This window comes from Hydra vulgaris, chromosome 06 (assembly GCF_038396675.1).
Source record: "Hydra vulgaris chromosome 06, alternate assembly HydraT2T_AEP".
NCBI lineage: Eukaryota > Metazoa > Cnidaria > Hydrozoa > Anthoathecata > Hydridae > Hydra > Hydra vulgaris.
Genome location: NC_088925.1, coordinates 20,572,501 through 20,592,752, shown reverse-complemented (window position 1 = coordinate 20,592,752; position 20,252 = coordinate 20,572,501). Strand labels below are relative to the sequence as shown.

General features: G+C 25.8%; 1 protein-coding gene across 1 annotated transcript in view; it reads right to left on the bottom strand.

Moving 5' to 3' along the window:
- Positions 1-20,252, bottom strand: part of LOC100213544 (protein PTHB1) — a 60,509-nt gene that overhangs the window by 39,470 nt on the left and 787 nt on the right. The window contains exons 3-11 of the mRNA XM_065799518.1: positions 13,407-13,471; positions 12,409-12,522; positions 8,075-8,249; positions 6,437-6,491; positions 6,274-6,346; positions 6,033-6,131; positions 5,781-5,910; positions 3,168-3,288; positions 3,030-3,090 (exon numbers count right to left, since the gene is read on the bottom strand). Coding sequence (XP_065655590.1) covers positions 3,030-3,090; positions 3,168-3,288; positions 5,781-5,910; positions 6,033-6,131; positions 6,274-6,346; positions 6,437-6,491; positions 8,075-8,249; positions 12,409-12,522; positions 13,407-13,471 — 893 coding nt within the window. The remainder of the gene's footprint in view (positions 1-3,029; positions 3,091-3,167; positions 3,289-5,780; positions 5,911-6,032; positions 6,132-6,273; positions 6,347-6,436; positions 6,492-8,074; positions 8,250-12,408; positions 12,523-13,406; positions 13,472-20,252) is intronic.

Sequence of the window (20,252 nt, the reverse complement as noted above, 5' to 3'; positions counted from 1 at the left end):
ATTGGTGCAGTGACTGAAGTATGCAATACAAATGTAGTAAATAGTAAAATTTAGAAAAATGTAAAACTATGCATGTAAATAAAAGAACAAAACTTGACAAAAATCTTTTAAAATATTTCTAATTACCAATTGAGTACTAAAGAATATGAAAACAAGGTGTCATGTTAAAAAGCAATCTGAAAAATGACTATTTTATATCTGTTTGTATTTCTAAAGTACATAGAAATTTAGGTCTTATCCAACACACATTTTCATTTTTAAACGCTGATATAGTTAAATTGTTATATGTTTTGCTAGTACGCCCTCATCATGAATATGCTATTTGAAATCCATTTCTTAAAAAAAAAAATATTATTATTGAAAGGGTACAGTATACAATACAAGTACAGCGTAGAGCAACGAGACTAATTCCAGCACACTCAAAGCTACTATGAGGAAAGATTAAAAAGACCAAACTTAACAACTTTAGTAATGAGAAGAGAAAGAAGTGACTTAATTATCTTTTTTAAATGTAATAAACTTTACCAGCTTAATATGTTATCTTCCTTAAGGAACATCTACCAACAGGGCCAGCTGAAGTGTCTATAAATATATCCATATTCACAGACACTTCACATATTTATATTTATTTTTGACCCCCTCAGATGCATAGTGGTATAAGTCACTCATATCTAGTTTGGTAAGTCTGACTAATATCACTATGGCTGTGAACAAAAACAGCTGTTTAGTGAGGAGCATAACAAAAAACAGTTCCAGCATCATTATCGATATCATTAAACTTATATCACTCTGCCATGTAATAGAATAAACAAAATGCTAACCATTGGTGGCAATAACTCAAAATATTGAAAAAAGTGACTTATACCACTATGCATCTCATGGGCTCATTTATAAGTATCTATGTATATATTATAAGCATCTATGTATACAATATGTTGAGAATATATGATGAAGGGGCATATCGCGAATTGCAATTGGCCCAAAGTCATTTAACTATTTTGAAAGTATATTATTTGAAGAAATCACTATTATTAAGCAACCGCAATTGCGATCGCTAGTTCTTATATTTCTGGACAAAAGTTTTAATGAAAAAAGTTTAATCATGTTTTAAAACGATGTTGATACAAAGTAACCTATAAAAGCAAAATTGATACAAAGTAACCTAGTCAGAAAAATACCTTATTGATAACTAATAAACTCGATTGATAGTTTGTTTAAAGTTGTAGAAGAAATAGTTTATTTTATAGTTGATAAAAAATTAAGTAATTGACCATTAAGAACTTCACCCATAAACTATTCCCACTCATTAAAAAAAAAATTAAATTGCGGAAAGCAAACATAAGACAATGATGTTGTGAATGTTTTAAGAAATAAATAGCATAAGTAAAGTTTTTTAAAATAAGGTTAATTTTTTCTTTTCTTTCAAAAAACATATTTAAATTTTATTGATAATTTTTTTTATTAAATAATATTGTTTAATTTAATGATATTAAGACTTTAAATGATTTTTAACGTGGTTTTAAATTAAATTTAATTACAAACGGTACTTAAAATACGCAGCTGAAGTAATACAACTTTTAACAATGTAATTATGAATATTGAGTAAAGTTACATTAACTTATGTTACACTTTTCTGTCACGCAACATAAACTCATAACAAGGCCTGATATATTGTGAATCATATAAATAAACTTTAAATTATTTTAATTTATAATTTTATAACTTCTTATATTTAGAAGATTTTATAACTTTAATAAGCATATATTTGTTTGACTTTTTTAAGCATGTTTATGCATTTTATAATTTAGAAAGTGTTGAGATTTTCATGCTATGGAAAAGTCAAATCAAACCTCCCTTTAAATTGCAAATCATTCTAAGCAAAAACTTTGGTTTATTTTTATTTCTAGTCATAGGAGTGACATAAAATGTATTTAAAAAATAAACAAATAAAACATAAAACAAACAAACAGAATGAAAATGGTTTTTAATTTAATTTAGACAGGTCAGTTTTTTTATGCCTTCGACTATGTGATACTGAGAATTATTAAAGATCTGATCCTAAATAACAATAGCCAAAAGTTTTATCAATTTTATAAAATATACTAATGACATAGCATAACTTTTTGTGTACGTTAGCTGAAATAGGATCACAAGAAACAGTTTTAACAATCAAGGAACCTACTGGAAACAGAGTTCATCTCACCCCTTATATGAATTTGATGAAGGAAGACAGATGATACCATCTAGTATCATCAGTAGTATCACAACGACATGTGCACTCTTTTAAAGAAAAAAGAAAGAGAGCATTATACTTGCTATTGACTGACACATTCCTTGTTTCCTCTTTTTACTTGAAAAACACACTCTGACAAAGTTTACAATCTGCGCCATATCCTTAAACAGCTAGCTTTAGTCAAAAACCATAATCAATTTACACAGGATACTGTACAACTATGTCTGCCCATCTGAACACAGTGATTGTATTCACAATGGTCTGTAGTTTAGATATAGAAGAAATGAGATTTGCAGTGCAAAAAATCTAAGCAAAAATAAGAACTTTGGAAACAGAAAAAGCTAAGCATTTAAAATAATTATAGCAAAATCAAAATAGAGCATGCGTTGGCTATGTAAACAACATGTTATAGCAGAAGAATGTTAATAATAAATTCAGTCAAATGAATTTAATTAATTTGGAAACACAGGAGAACAGTGAACTGATTCTTATTGTTTGATGAAGCAAGAAATAATACAGTTTAATGACAAACCATTTATTGTACTTAAAATGTAAAAGTATCTGTAAATTTAAAATTATTTTCATATGGCAAACAACACAAGTATTGTCTAAATTTGACCACCAATTATATCATACCCTAAATTTAAGTATATTGCAACAACTGTTATCATGAGAGGATGAAATTAAATTTTTAAACATTCACCAGATTTTGACATTTGATCACTATTTTATATTGTGCATTTTATCTTGCACCATAATAAACTTAAAAAAAAAGAAAAATATATTGCATATGTACCTGTACCACTTTCAGACGCTTGAATAAATTTATTCAAACCTTTTAATTCTTTTTTTAAAGCCTAAAATACAATTAATCATCTAAAATTTGTCCAATATTCTTTAAGATTTTTTAAACAAACTCTATTGATTGACTCACATCAAAGTTATTTTCTCGTTCTGTAGCTTTTGGTATAGTAAATAAAGAAGGGGTGGTTCCTAAGTACGAGCAGAAAATATATCCATGTTCGTTAAGTGTTACAATCACTCCCTGTAAACCACTAAATTAAATATCAAATTTATAAAGTTATTAAAAATTTATAAAATTATTATAATAATAATAAACAATATTAAATGAATATTTATTAAAAATGTTTATTTATTAAATATTTATTTTTAAACAGTATTTATAAAAACAACAAGCTTATGTAAAAAATTAATTAATAAACTAAAAGTTAGAAGACATAAATACAAATACAACCCTCAGAATTAGGAAAATTGAGGTCGGCAATAATTTGCCGACCTTAATCTTTTAGAGGTCGGCAAAAATTATTTGATACAAAGGTCTTATCATAAAAAATAGAAATGAGGTCGGCAATTTTTTGCCGACCTCAAACACTTTCATGTCGGCAGTTAGGTCAACATAGCCGAATGCCAACCCTAATTCCAAGGGTTGAAAATAGAAATAATTGATTAAAAAAAAAAAATACAAAAATAAAATCAATCAAAATGGTTAACAGATGGTATCCATAAAAACACAGTCGAAACCTGTGCTATTGTATCAAAGAAAATAAGATTAGGTAAGAATGTTTAGTAATGCCTTGTCTATTCGTCTTTAATGTCTAGAACATCTACTAAAAATAAAATTGTATTTATTACTCAGGAAAAACCAATCATTTTGTTATTTTTACATCAAAAGAATTTTTAATTATATAAGAAGTTAAAATTCTTAATATTATATCAAAACATAGTTTTCTATTTTTATCAATAAAAAAATGCTTCAAAAGAACTGTACGTATATCATCTATGTAACTTTGTTCATAAAAAATGCTTCAAAAGAACTGTACGTATATCATCTATGTAACTTTGTTCATAAAAAATGCTTCAAAAGAACTGTACGTATATCATCTATGTAACTTTGTTCATAAAAAACATGGTTTTAAGTAGTGCACCCGATAGCAATAGAACAGATACCGGAATACCGGAGTACCGGAATACCGCTATTACCAAACTTTTTTAAGTACCAAAATACCGATATTATGCTAAATACTAGTATTAAAAAAATATGTACAGGGCTTGTGTGAAAATTGTGTGTTTTACGTGAAGAAAGCATTGCTTTCTTAACGTAAAACATAAAATGGAATACTTAAAACTTCTAGATACAATACACAACGGTTGTTCAGCTCGTAATGAGAATAGGAAATCATGTTTGCTCAAGAGTTTGGGAAAGAGGAAATGATAAGTTGTTTAATTGATTTTTTATAAAAAACTTATTAATAAAAATTTTTAGTTAAAGATAAAACTTGTTTAATTTAAAAGTAAAACTCTTACTTCCTTCTACTAACAAAGCAGGGTATTTCCATTTCTACACATGATTTTTTATTTTTCTTTGTTTTTACAATTAGAAGCCAAGACGTATAGCAATTTGCATACTATTATGATTTTCTTAAAGAACAACTCTAACAAAAATATTTCTTTTTATGTTTTAGGCTACCTGAATATTTAAACATATATATTTTTATTATTTTATTTTGTGTGTTTGTGTTAATGACACAATAGTTTGAAAAATATACAATATTTTTCTAAACGCTTTAATTTAGCCAAAAATATTTGATGACTGCTACTTCTCATCGAAAATATATTAAATATGAGTTGTAGAAATATAATATTTTACTTGAAATACTCACAAACAATTTATTATCATAAAAATAACTACAAGAAATCGACAAATTTTCAACTTCCGTGCATGACCATACATGAACTGGATTTAAACGATTGCTGTAACTCTAATAATTTGATAGTAGTCCTGTAACTTTCTGGAAATTTTTACTAATATTTAATAAAATATTTTTAAAAAACTACTGCTGGAACTTATATTTTACGATATTTTATTTGTCTAGTAACTAAAATTTGTGTTTTTCTGTTCCGTGTGTGATTCCGCTTCAAACTTATTTATGCTAATGAATTATCATTCTTTGTAAACAAAATTCAACACTAGTATTATACTGGTATTGAAATTATTCAGTACCAAAATACCGGTATTGAAAAATGATTTCGGTATTGGATGCACTAGTTTTAAGCAAGACAATTTTAGGTTCAAATTTCTCCATAAAAAACATGGCTTTAAATAAATTTACTCCCTAGGCAATTAACTCTAGGTATATTATTGGTGAAATCTTGTGAAATCTTACTAGTTTTCTTTTGAAAAACTGTAAATTAAAACCAAAACTTTAAATATAACAACACAATTAAAATTAATTAAATGAAAACTTTATAACTTAATAAATAAGAGCACAATTAAAATTAATTAAAAAAAAAAAACTATAACTTTAAACATAGCAACTCAAATTAAAAATCTATTCAGAATAATTTGATAACATAATTGATACAACTTATTTGTATTTGTTTCAGAAAAATAAATTCGATATAATAAAATCGATATTTGAAAAGAGTGAAGTGTTTGAGATTTTGTAAATAAAAAATAAATAAAATGAATATTAACAAATTATTTATATTATATATTAATTTTGTTTTATTAAACTATTTAACTTACTCAAAATTTCCAATCTTACAAGAAACTGAGTCATGCGGTAGTTGTGCAGCCCAAATTAAAACGTGATCTTCATAAACAAGAAGCATAGAGGAATAAGTACAAACTAAATTTATCTTTACATCTGAACTACCTATAAAAAATTTTAAAAAATACGCTCATTCAACATACATCTTAACAAACTATTTAACATCTAGCAACAAAGAAGCATAAACACATTTAGTCTCATTTATTTAAAAAATATATATTTTTTACTTGGTTTAGTATAGGACAAAAGGCAGTTTGGAGAATATTCTAACTTTTTCATATGCACAATTTCCCCAGATATGTTAATAGTGAAAAGGGATCTTTCACCTAAATACATTTAAAAAAAAAGGAAATTTTATAACGCACAAATTAAAATTACTTATAAAATAATATATCTATTGACTTTTTTTTTATTATTTTATTTATAATTTTTTGAATTTTACTTTTAAAGTATTTTTATATTAGAAACCTAGCACTTCAATGGATCCTCCAGAAAATTGTATTGACACTAAATGCTCCCCCAACATTTTTGACCAATCAGGCTAAAGAAATATGAGTGTTTAATGATTAGGTGAAAATTGTTTGTTACTGATTTTAATTATTACAACAAATGTAATAATAAATATACATACTAAAATCTTTTTTGCATTTTTGTCACTGACAGATGATGATGCCAATGTTCCATATCTGAATGAAAGCACATTAGCTAAAGATTAAGTTTATACACAATACACACACACCATGGATTAATGTAATCCAAGCTTTGCAAAAACTTGTTATGAAACACAAGGTTAAGTTCAACAGTATAAAATAGTCTAACATTTTTGAGGAAATTCATGGAGTTAGGCTATTCAATTGATGAACTTAAAAATTTGAAAATAAAATAATCCAAAATCCTTTTAAAAATTATGTATAAGTAACAACCCTATTTTTTTATTATTACTTCATATCTTGCTGCCCTGAATCATCTATCATTATTTATCTATCCATGAAATTGTCTTTGTGAAAATATTACCAATAGCGAACAACTTTTTAAACAGTTTTAAGTTTAAATAATTATTATAATGTATTTTAAGACCAATCAGTTAGTAAGACATTGGAAATCTTGTTTAAGACCAATCAGTTAGTAAGACATATTGAAAATCTTGTTTAAGAACAATCAGTTAGTAAGACATATTGGAAATCTTGTTTTAAGCTATCTTTGCGTAATGCATTTTATATTTATTATAGGTTATAGATTTAAACAATTGTAATTAACTTATTTTATTTGCAACTAAATTATTAACGACTTTAATTAAAAAAAAAAAAATTTAAATTAATTAATTATTTAAAAAAAAGATTACTAAAATTTTTCATCTGCGTTTTTCATCAACGTTTTCTCAAACTACTATTTATCATAAATTTATTTTGAAACATAGTTTTTATTTTTTAAATTTATACTTAGTAAAATCTTCCTTGTCTTTATCAAAATAGCAGTCAAAATGTTAAAAGCTATATCACAATTGTGCTGAAAAACTTCTGACAAGAGAATGACAGACAATTTGAAAATAAAACTTCAAAAATTTTTAAATGAACAAAGATGTTAATGATTCAGTTTTAGATATTCAGATTGATGCTTGTAAAACTATTGAAAAAAAATGCCACAGTAAAACTAAAACTGAGATTTTGAGACAAAACTTGAATTTTTATATCAGCATTGCCTGGTGAGACCTGGGCTTTAAGGGCTTATATTATCATGCATGGTGTATTCTTGGCACTACAAGTAACAGTTAAATTAACATTTTACAAGCATGTTGTTAGTGTTATGTAATTAATTAAGTTGTCACATTTACCATACTTATTATATTTGAGTTGATGCAAAATGTGTTAATTTAGAAGTAGGATTTGAATCATAAAATTTTAAAAATAGCGGTAGCCCCTCTAAATCACTTTTAATTATTTGGAAGGTAATAGAAGATATTATAGCCAACAATTTTTTTTTTAATAATACGAAGAAAAAGAGAAGAAAAAAAAAGGAAAAAGGAAAAAATAAATATCATAAATTTTATGATTTCATTGTTGAGCATCTCTTAAACAAGTTTTTTATAAAAAAAGGTATGATACTTTATAAGTTTTTATAAAATAAAAATTATTTTCAGGGGTTGCTATGGAGTTTGTAGTAACCCCTGAAAATAATTTTATAGGTTTTTTTTTTAGGGGTTAATACTCTATTTCTTTATTTTAAAAACAAAATTTAAAGAATAAAATAAGAATGAAAAAAAAAACCTTACTTGTAACATTGCAAGCTTCTATCACTGACACCAAATACAAATGAATCTTTGGAACTAATGTAAACAAATGGCCCAGGTAACAGAAAATCAGGAAGAAAAGCTTGAAATGAAAAAGTTTCTTGCTCATAAAATCTTAAAACGCCATCCATTGAAAGAATACAAATAAAGTCTTTGTCTAAATTAAAATAAACCTCGTTCAAAGATTAAAAATCGAGAAGTTAAAATCAAGTTATGAGACTAAGAAGCTGAGATGAGATTTTTAGTTGCAAGATTAAGGAATCTGAGACAAGATTAAGAAAATTATTTTATTCTTTTCTCAGTTGATTAGATTAAAAGAAGTTTATAATCTATAAAAAATACTCAACAGCATCAGTTCACAGTTTTTTTATTAAGTTTTTAGTGTAATCTAAGACAACAAAAAACATATCAATTCTCATGCTAATTTGAGCATAAAAACAATAAACAACTATTTTATAATAAAAACACTAGAGTTAAAATGTTAGAACTCAATTAACAAGACTTTTTTTAAAAAGATTTTCTTTGTACTAATATCCTTATGGTGGTTTCCCATTACTACTACTTACTGCTACTAATTCCCTTTTAAAGGGAAGAAGGAACTTTTTATGGTTTATTTATACTTTCTGGGTCAATCTTAGATAAAAGTTTTAAAACTTTATATTAAAAGTTGTCTATTGAATAAAAAATACTTTTCTCACCCTACTTTACTTTTTTTTTTGTTTAGTTTTCAACAAAACAAATAACTTTATGTTTTAAATTGTTGTTAAATTCATTTCAAAATTATAATTTTAATCTGTTACTTTTAAAAACTTGAAACATATAACTATTTTATTTTGCATAAAATGTTTTAAACTTTTTCTCATCCATTATAACCTTTATTTTACTTCTTGTTATTAGGAATGTTTAAATAATAAATAATTTATATTTTCCTCAAACTAAATATTGTTATGATATTAAAACTATGTTTATTCTACCAATTAAAACATTTGTTATTTTTGATTTTTTGGTCTTTTTGATTCAATATAATTTTATTAAATGATTCTTTTGAGATTAACATAGCAGATGTTTTATAGATTAATGTAAGATTTTTGCAAATGTCTTGGCAAAATAGGTATCTTTTGCAAATATCCATGCTAAAGATAATTATAACAAAAAGATATAAATATTAAAATAGATAATCATGTAATTTTATAAAACCTAATATATATAACTTTTTCTTTTTTTGGAAAAATACATATATTATATAAGTTTGGCAGAATTGATTTTGGGAGATCTGAATAAAGTTTTTTCTAAAAGTAGCAAATCATTGATTATTGAATGACCATAATTTTGAGTGCTGATAAATATTGAAATTTTAGTTACTTCACTGGTCATGGGATATTGTGCATAACCAGGTTGTATAAGTGAAATGTTAAATTGTATTACTATGTTAAGCCATGTTGCATTACAAGCAAATAATTTTTTATTACAGACAAAGTATGTTAGGCTATTTTGTATTACTGACATGTTATGTCGCATAACTGACAATGTATATAAGCAAGATGACTTGTCATTAACTAATGTTAATTAATGGTTACAAATCAAAGAAATGACTTATTAAAATTTGTATTTTTTGATTGTTTACTGTTGAATTGGATTTTTATTAGATATTAGATAAATCATAAGATAATAATGCATCATTAACGAAAAGCCATCACAAAACAGAGACCTAATAAGTCATATAGTGTTTTTAAATCATTTTGCAGGACAAGACAAATTGTATTTTTATTGCGTTACTACTAATAGAAAGTTTACAAAGGTTTACGAGCTCCTCCTACTTTTACCTGAAATTAAATTGAGAGAATTATATTCTTTTTAAAGTTTATATTCTTGCTTTATAGTTCTTATTCTCACAGATAAGTTGTCTTTACAATGACTAAAAATGATTTCAAATGACCTAATCTGCCATAATATAAGATCAGTTTAAAGTCTTAACCTCCCAGCAAACATTCTAAAGGGGATTTTCAGTGGACCTATTATAAGCATATTGAGCAGCCCGCTCAATATGCCTATATAGGTAGTAGTTTTGTTTATCGGTTACTTAGTGGACCATTAGTAGCAGTTGCCAAAAGTGGCTAGGCGATAACTAGCCACTATATCACATAATGGAAAGTTATCGACTGGCCACTTACAGTGGATACCACTAATGGTCCACTAAGAAACCAGTGAGCAAAACTTCAATGAACTGTTCAAAATGCCTATATAGGGGTCCACTGTAAATCCACTAAAAAAATGTTTGCTGGGCAGTAAATATATTATAATTATTTGGATATTTTATTAAAATATATTGATTAAAATAATTTATTAAAAAACAATTCAAAACAACATAAGAAAAAAAAGATCTTTGTGCAATTCTTTTACCCAATTATATATTTACAAAACTATTAAATCTAATGCAACTTTATTTGTATCAAATAAAAGTTTATTCTTGAGTCAAAGGATTTAAAATCTTTTACAAAAGCTATATAAAACATCATTTTCTTTAAAGTCATCAATGCTTGTTCTTTTAATTGCTTTAAAATTCTCAAAATATCCTTAATAATATGTTGGATATATAAGTTAAAACAGTAATCAAAAATGAGTTCAACATATTTCAGCCAATAGAATTAAGAAATGCTGCAATGTTTCCAGGAAACAAATAACTACAAAAAACATTCAACTTTGGTCTTCATTGATTTGTTCAGACACCACTTCTTGCTCTTTACGTTCATCACTTAGAAATTCGTACACTGTTACAAACTCTGCTTTTTTACTTTTTTTAGCTTTAGATTGTTCATTGCACCGTGAATTTTTTACAGTGGAACCTTGCTTCACTTCTGTTGATGGTAGTAATGAATAAAAGAGAGAGCTATCTACAGTTTTGGATTGTTGTTTTGCAGAATGAAGTCGAAACATTTTATAATAAACTAATCATTTTTTACATTTTTATATAATTTCATTTTAACTTAAATCAAATTTTAATTTTAAAGATAGTATTAAAAACTCAAAACAGTTGATTAAAAAAAACAACCAACTGTTTAGATTGATGATGCTGTTGATTGATCATTGATGATGAATAAGCCAACTATAATAGTTATTATTGTAGACTTTTTGTTTTGTTTTTCATTAAACTCATTTTATATTTATTAAGCAACAATGTTGTGTTTCAAAAGAAACCATTGTGAAACATAACAATACTCATTTTATCGATGTTATTATAAATATATATATATTTATATTATTTACAATTATCTTGAAAGATTTGTGCTCATTATTTTGGTAATAAAACAATAATCTTTTTTCTTCTACTTCTTCTTCTTCTTCTTCTTTTTTTTTATGTAAATTAATTTATTTGAAGGGGTGATAGAAACATTTAAAGTGTACAAAACATTTTTATTCATGGGATAAAATAGACTTTTTATGATTACAGAAAAAATTGTTTTTTTTTTTATATTATTATATAAATAATTAAATTAACCAACAAGTGAACTACAAATAATATATAAATAATTAATGCAACCAACAAGCAAATTATCAAAAGCATTGTATAGAAATAAAGATAAAATAAAAAAAGTATAAAGCATAGTGCAAAAAACAGTTGTTTTTTTTTACAGAAAATAAAATTTTGTTTTTTACAGTAAAATCAAATTAAAAAAATTTTTTTAATTTAAAAACCTTTCCTATTTAAATTGTTTTTGCTTTGTATAATTTTAATCACAACTGACATTGTGTCATTGTTCACAACTGACATTGTGTCATTTTCACAACTGACATTGTGTCATTGTTCACATTTGACAATGTGTCATTGTTCTTTATTGTCTCTTGTGACAAATATTTAAAAAAAGATATCATTAAAATTATTTTTTAATGATATCTTTTTTTAAATAATTGTCACTCTTACTGCTTTTAAGCTACATAATTATAAATATTTTTGGAAAGAAACTAGACCTCACATAAAATATTTTTGGAAAGAAACTAGACCTCACATAAAATATTTTTGGAAAGAAACTAGACCTCACATAAAATATTTTTGGAAAGAAACTAGACCTCACATAAAATATTTTTGGAAAGAAACTAGACCTCACATAAAATACACAGCTTTTACTCTTTCATACGACATTAAACTTTTTTTTCTTTCCAAATCAAATATTTAAAAAGTATTTTTAGTTAACAAGAACACAACCAGAAAGAATTATGTCAATGAATATGACAACAGATTTGTCAAGGAGTCAATTAATTAGATACAAATAAAGCTTTGACATTTGGTCTCTTCATAAATAAATCATAAACTAAATAACCTTTTACACCACCAAATGGTCCATACACCATACTTGATGACACATGTTCCAAACGATGTTCATATATTAGCTTGGTTGAAAAAAATTGACTTTGCTCAACAAATCCAACGACACCTTTGAATAAAAACAAGTCTTCATAAACTCTAAATAATTTTCTTTTTTAAGTGAACAAAAAATACTTTTATAAGCAAGAATTTAAAATGAATACTTTTAAATTATATTATAAGTTATACTATAATATAATAAATTTATAAAATATTATAATTTATTTATATTATAAATTTATGATATATATAAATTTATAGTATATAAATTTATAGTATAAAAAATTTATAGTATAAAAAATTTATAAAATATTAAGCTTATGATTGCCATATTTTAGTATTGTAATAAACAAAATATTAAACTGCCATGTTTTAGTGTTCTAGTGTTGGGCATTCAATTTAATAATGAATTAAAATAGATTAAATATTAAAAAATAAATAAAATATTTTAAAAAAGAAAAAAAAAAAGATGAACTTCAAACAAACAATATGTAATATAAGTACACCTCGTGTTTTAAAAAGTGTTTTAAAACTCTTTTTGTCCTTTACAGATAACTCTTTTTTTTTTTTGCCTAACAAATTTATCTTTAGTACTAATAGTTACTCAGTTAATAACATTATTAAAAACAATGTTATTAACTGAGTAACTATTAATTGCTAAATTAAAGATTTATTTAACTTTTATTCATGCAAAACATTTTAAAATTTCAAATAAAAATATTAGTAGAGTATTTTTAAGAGTCGAATTGTTCTTCAGTATTACCCGACTTGCTATTTAGCAAGTCGGGTATTAGATAGCAAGTTGGGTATTAAATAGCAAGTATACGTATTGGATTGCAAGTTGGGTATTAGATAGCGAGTTAAATGTTCACTAGGTTGAGACTGAGGAAATTATTAGTTATACATTAACAATTAAATTAGTTTAAAAAAATTTAAAATATCTTTTTCAATTACTAGATACTGCATAAACACATAGACTTCTTGGATGCAACACAGCAAGTTGAATTTTTTCACTGCCACTAAAAATAATACAGTGTTTTTATTTTAGACTTGCAATAATAGTTATTGATTTAGTTACAAAAAATAAAATTAAAATTAATTAAATTTAAAACTAATTAATATTCAAATATTGGCACTATAATAACTTTTTTATTTATTTTAATTTTTTATTTAAAATATTGATAGTAATATTCAATATGCGTTTATAGAAATCTTTGTTGGGACCTAAAGTAACACCTACCTGCTTAAAACTATTCTAACATTTAAAAAAGATAAAAAAAACCATTCACCAATGGTTATATTTAAATTTAATAAAAAAAACCTTGTGAGAGCAGTAATATATTTTCTTATCTTTAGTAAATTTTAATTATAACATATTTTATCTGTCTTGATATTATCAAAAGTAGATTTTGATTTTAAAGATTTAAAAAAAAGGAGGAGAAAAAAATATATATATATATATACATATATATATATATATATATATATATATATATATATATATATATATATATATATATATATATATATATATATATATATATATATATATATATTTAAACAACTTTAAAATGTATTCTACACAATAGAGTGCTCAATGTTCTTAAAAGAACAGAGCAATTATATATTAGTAGAATATCACTTAACACAACTTTTTTTTCATTTTACACATTCATCAGAAAAATATTCTGATGAATCTTTGTTGATGAAACACAGTGTAAAATGAAAAAAAATTTTTGCTAAGTGATTTTCTACTAATATATATATATATATATATATATATATATATATATATATATATATATATATATATATATATATATATATATATATATATATATATATATATATATATATATATATATATATATATATATATATATATATATATATATATATATATATATATATATATATATATATGTATATATATACAAGGAGCCTACCTGCAAAACAAGTCACAAAAATAAAAAGTTTGAGTTGATTTTATTTCCTAATTCTATATATTGAAATCTATAATCTATTTAAATATTAGACCAATTAAAAAATCTTTGCTTCTAAAAATAGACAAAGAAAATTTTTGTTGATGCGCAACTAAGAGTAGTTTAGTTTTTCATTGTTTTCTCAAAATAAGTTTACTTGGACTTATATAATTATACATAATTGGACATTCGTGATTATACAACATGTTATATATATATATATGTATATAATATATATATAAAACATGTTATATGTACATATATACAACATGCATATATATATATATATATATATATATATATATATATATATATATATATATATACATATATATATATATATATATATATATATATATATATAGTGGGAAGGAGTGCACAGTTCATCGGCATACACAGTCGATCAAAGTTTTTGTTTATGAACACACCCTTATTTTGTAACACATAATGTTACCTGGACATTGATATTATCGCCATTTTGGCCATGAGATATGCTTTTATAAGTTTATTGAATTATTTTTGTCTTTTAATGGTTTAAAAGCAAATTTTTGACATCATCAAACAAATCAAGTTGTACACAAGGTATGTACAATATTTTTGTGTGACAATTTTGAAATATAATTTTATAGCATGGGTTATGATTAAATTTGTTTTTAATTAATATGTATGCCATTAAAGTTGTAGCTGGTGAGAGAATCATAGGCATGAACGTAAACAGTCAATCATCATAAGATGGTGCACAATGGATCAATGATTGACTGTGTACTGCTGCTGATCAACTGTGCACTGTTTTTTCCAATACTAAATACAAATACCTGTATACAATTTATTTCTGTTTTTTTTAAAGAATATAGAAATCGGCATTTTTTTATGCTTCAGATTTATATAAGGCTAATTTTCTTCGTTTGAAATGGGTCAGAAAAAGGCTGTTGTTAAAAAAAAAGAAACAGTGTTATCAGAGTTTATGAAGCAGGCTTTCACAGCTGTGTTAGATAACACACAGACAATTAGAGGTGCATCTAAGCTGTACAATATACCCATAGATCATCCAGACCATTTTTAAAAAATCTTGAAAATTGTTTGGGTAAAATATCCGGAAAAAATCTAGAAAAAATTTTGCTTTTAGCTGAATTGTTCTTTTTTTCAAACTTTTCTTAGTTTTGTATGAGTGATGAGTGAAAAAGCTTAAAAAACAAATATATTACAAAAATATATACCTAAACTTGTATGTATGAAAAACACTTTTGATGTCCGGAAAAATTGAGAGTTGAGAAAAATATCTGGAATTCCAGAAATAGATAATCCCTGAATATACCTTATGGTACATTGCATTCTTATGTATCAAAAGCAATGGATGTTGGAATGGAAAATATGAAGTTTGAGGCAAATTATAGGGTTCGCAAGATTTTCTCCGATGAACAAGAAACACTAATGCATGACTATCTAATTCGAGTAAAGAAGCCCAAAAAAAAGCATATGATTATGCTATACAAAACAATATAAAACATTCATCTTCTTGGGATGCACAAAACTGCACAAAAATACTGGTACAACGATTTCATGCATCGACATCTGGATTTCTCACTTCGCAAGCCAGAAGAAACTAGTCTTTTGTGAGCTACAAGCTTCAACAAACACAATGTCTCAGAATTTTATAAAAATTGGGATACGGCCTATAAATGATATAACTTTGCACCAGATGATATCTATAATTGTGACAAAATGGGTTGTACTACTGTCAGGGTTATAGCAGCAAACCCTAATTGCCAAGTTGGCCATGTTACTTCAGCAAAAAGTGGCCGGCTAGTAACAGTGTATTGCACTATCAATGCCATGGTAACAGAGTTCTTCCCTTTAGGACTTTTTCTCGAGTCCACTACAAAGACATTATGATTAATGTCGCTTTGTCAGGAATATGTGAAGCCATCAATCCTAGCGGCTGGATGACATCTGAAGTTTTTATAAAATTTAACATATTTTATAATTTTATAAAATTTAATATATTTTAACATTTTTATTTAATATATTTTAACAATTTTAAAAATTTAATATATTTTAACAATTTTATAAAATTTATAAATTATAACACACTTTGCTAAACATTGTAAGTGTTCGACTGAAAAACCTGTTTTGTTAATATTGGATATCATATAGCCATATTTCCCTTCAATCTTTGGATTTTTGTAAGAATATTGGAATCCACACTGCAGTCACCGGATGCAACCACTTGATGTTGCTGTTTATGGTCCATTTAAGAAATACTACACTCAGACGTGCAATGACTGGATGAATAACCATCCTGTCACACTGATGTATATCTTCAATCTTACGGAAATTGTTGGTGTTGCTTTTCCACTTGTTTTTCCACTGAAAAATATCAAATCAGCATTTTCTTCTACAGGTATGTAGACAAAGTTTACGAAAAATTTTATTTTCTTTAATTAGCATTGACCTATGAAGGTATAGTTAATCTAGGCTATTAAACACAATTTTTGGGTGGGTAGAGAGTTATGGAAAATTTTTTGACAGGTGATTTGTATGTTACCTACAGGTGATTTAATGGCAATTTAGTGCCAAGAGTTTAAATTGTCTTCAACATTTTCTTGCTTGTGTATTGTGAGGTATGCTACATTATTAGTTCCCAGAGCTGCATGATCTAATAATCTAAAAAATCTTTTGAGCAAGAAGGTGGCTGTTTGAAAAAAACTAATTTTAATACCGCTTTTACAGAAATATACCCATTCAACAATAATAACTTTGACGAATCAGAATTTTCAGCTGCATATGTTACGCAGAACACAACTAGATCAAAAGATTCTTATAAACACCAATCAAGAACAAGCTGGGCCTGAACCAATGAGTTCTATAATCACCAATCGACAACAACTAGTGTTAGATTCAACAACTCCTTTAAACACCAATCAAGAACAACCTGGGCTTGAACCAACATGTTCTATAATCATGGATCAACAACAACAGGATCAAACAACTACAACTTCTAGTTTTACTGATCAAATAATTATGAAGTCTCCAGAAGACAATCGACCATTCCCAAAAGTGTCAAAAAGAAAGACTATGAAAGGGTAGAAAAAAAGCAACAGCTAGAATTTTGACTGATACAATTAAAACTATCTTAGAACTAGAGTTGATTGTACGTCTTTCAAAGAAAACTGCAGTGAAAAAAAATCTGGACAAGCACAAGTTAGGTATGGATACGTCGCCTATTCAAAAAGGTATCAAGAAAAAAAAATGGTACAACAAGATAAAGCTAAAAAAAAAACCTAAAAAAGTTAATTTTGAAACTAATTCAGCTGGAAAATAAACTGAAGTTTAAAAAAGGTGAACCATGACATTGAGTCGGACTCTGAATCTGAGGATGAAGCAGGAGAAGAATATCGACTTACAAAAACAGAAAAACAGAAAAAAATAGAAAAAAAAATTGCTTAAGTCTGGTCAAAAGAATTTTGACCAGACTTAAGCAATTTTTGATGATGATTAAAGATTCTGATGACAATTTTACAGCATGAACACTACCACAAAAATTGAAAAGCCGAAAACTGATAAACCAAAAATTATTCATTACATTGGCAAAATAAAAGAGAAAGATAGTAAAGTAATGATTGCATATTTATCATCAGTCTACATCATTTCAGTTTATTATCTTAAACAAGAAAGCTTATGAAATTCTAAGAGATGAAAAGGTTACCACAGCCAATAGTTAATGGAGGAACAGCACGGGCATCAAAGCCTTTAACATTCCCAGTTGATCTGTCAGTCATTTAAAATGTGTCCTGATTTCTTTGATGTGGAACTTTCAACTGTCTACATAGAAACATGTTTGCAACAATTTAAGTAAAAGATGTTCTATTTTCATTTAGTTTTGAGTTTAGTTTAGTAATTTAAAGAAAATTAGAACAAATTGAATACTTAGAAACAAATTGAATACTAAAAACATTTTTTCCTACTAGCTTATTAGATTATGTCTGCATACCAGTATATAGTTTAGACTAAGTAATTCAGTTTAAAAAATTAATATTATGTCTGTCGAGAGTCTTTTAATTCTTATTGGTCAAGACGTTTAGCAAAAACAGATTGTAGGTACTATAGGTAGCCTATATTTGTTACTAGAAGTACTCAATCAATCATTATCTGTTGTCCTACTTCATTATATGTAAAACCTTTCAAATTAAACAAATTCAGTTAGGAGGAATTGAATGTTGAATAATATTGACATTTAACAAATGTTTAGAGATAATGTTATTTTCAAACATTGTAATTAAATCTTTTTTTTTGAAAAGTGATTGACTGTGCACTCCTTCTCTCTCTCTCTCTCTCTCTCTCTCTCTCTCTCTCTCTCTCTCTCTCTCTCTATATATATATATATATATATATATATATATAAATATATATATATATATATATATATATATATATTTATATATATATTTATATATATATATACATATCAGGGATGCGGATATATATATATATATATACATATCAGGGATATATATATATACATATCAGGAAAAAGTAGAGATATAAAGCTGGAGTCCTAAAAGGACTCCAGCTTTATATCTCTACTTTTTCCAAGTCTGTAGTGTCCAGTAGCTCTAAACATATTTGTTGAGTTATGATCTGCTATAAGAAAAAAATTCATGAGATTTAATGACTTGAAATTTATTGTTTTTAAGCTCGAAGTCCTGGAGTCCTTGCCGCCATTATACCTACGGACTCCGGGTTCAAAAAATGATTGTTCCTCTAACCTAAAAATCTTAATTTTTTTTCTATCAGTAGTCCATAAACTTATTTATATTTTTAGAGCTCCTGGATAACAAAAACTAGGATGAAGTAATCTTTTTGTAACTTTCAAATTCGGAGCCCTTTTTAGGACTTCGCATCCCTGATACATATATATATATATATATATATATATATATATATATATATATATATATATATATATATATATATATATATATATATATATATATATATATATATATATATATATATATATATATGCCAATTCTTATTAATGTATTTGTAGAAAACAGCTATGAGAGGAAAAGTCTGGAAAAACTAGTTAAGTCTGCAAAAGAAAGTGCTAACAACAAAAAAGACCTCAGAAAAAATCAACATTTCCTAATGTCTCCAAAAAGACTTGCGTCTTTACCCTGGATCCCTAGAATCAGTCCTAAGTTATAAAGAGTTTTTAAAAAAGCGGAGTACGCACTAGTGTTTAAGTCTCTAAAAAATCTCCAAAGTCTACTTAGTTCTAAAAATAAACCTACACTATCAGTTAATTCCTATCCCGGTGTTTACAAATTAGAGTGCTCTTGTGGCAAATGTTATGTAGGTGAAACTGGACTAAAGATATTGTCTCAAATATGCCAGCATCAAACAAGTGCACAACTTGGTAAAGGGAAAAATTCAGCTGTAGCTGAACATTCCAAAATTTGCCAAGGAAATTTCCACTGGAATACCTTAAAAATAGAAATAAATAGTTTTAATAGGAAAGTTAGGGAAGCGTTGGAAATAGAACACAACGAAAGTACCTTTCGCGACAATGGTCTTAACCGGGATGATGGCGATTATGTGACGATGTCATTTTGGAAACCCATGTTCAAATTCTTACATCACAAAAAACACTTTTAAAAAACTCTCAAAAAGAAGCTCTTACAAAGAACATTGTTTCGAAAATTTAGACGGTTTTGTATAATATTATTTTTTATAACGGTTTTTAATATACTTGAAACAAGGGTATCAATATTCCTTCGAAATATCGTAAAAATAAATATATTTTTAACAAATAGAA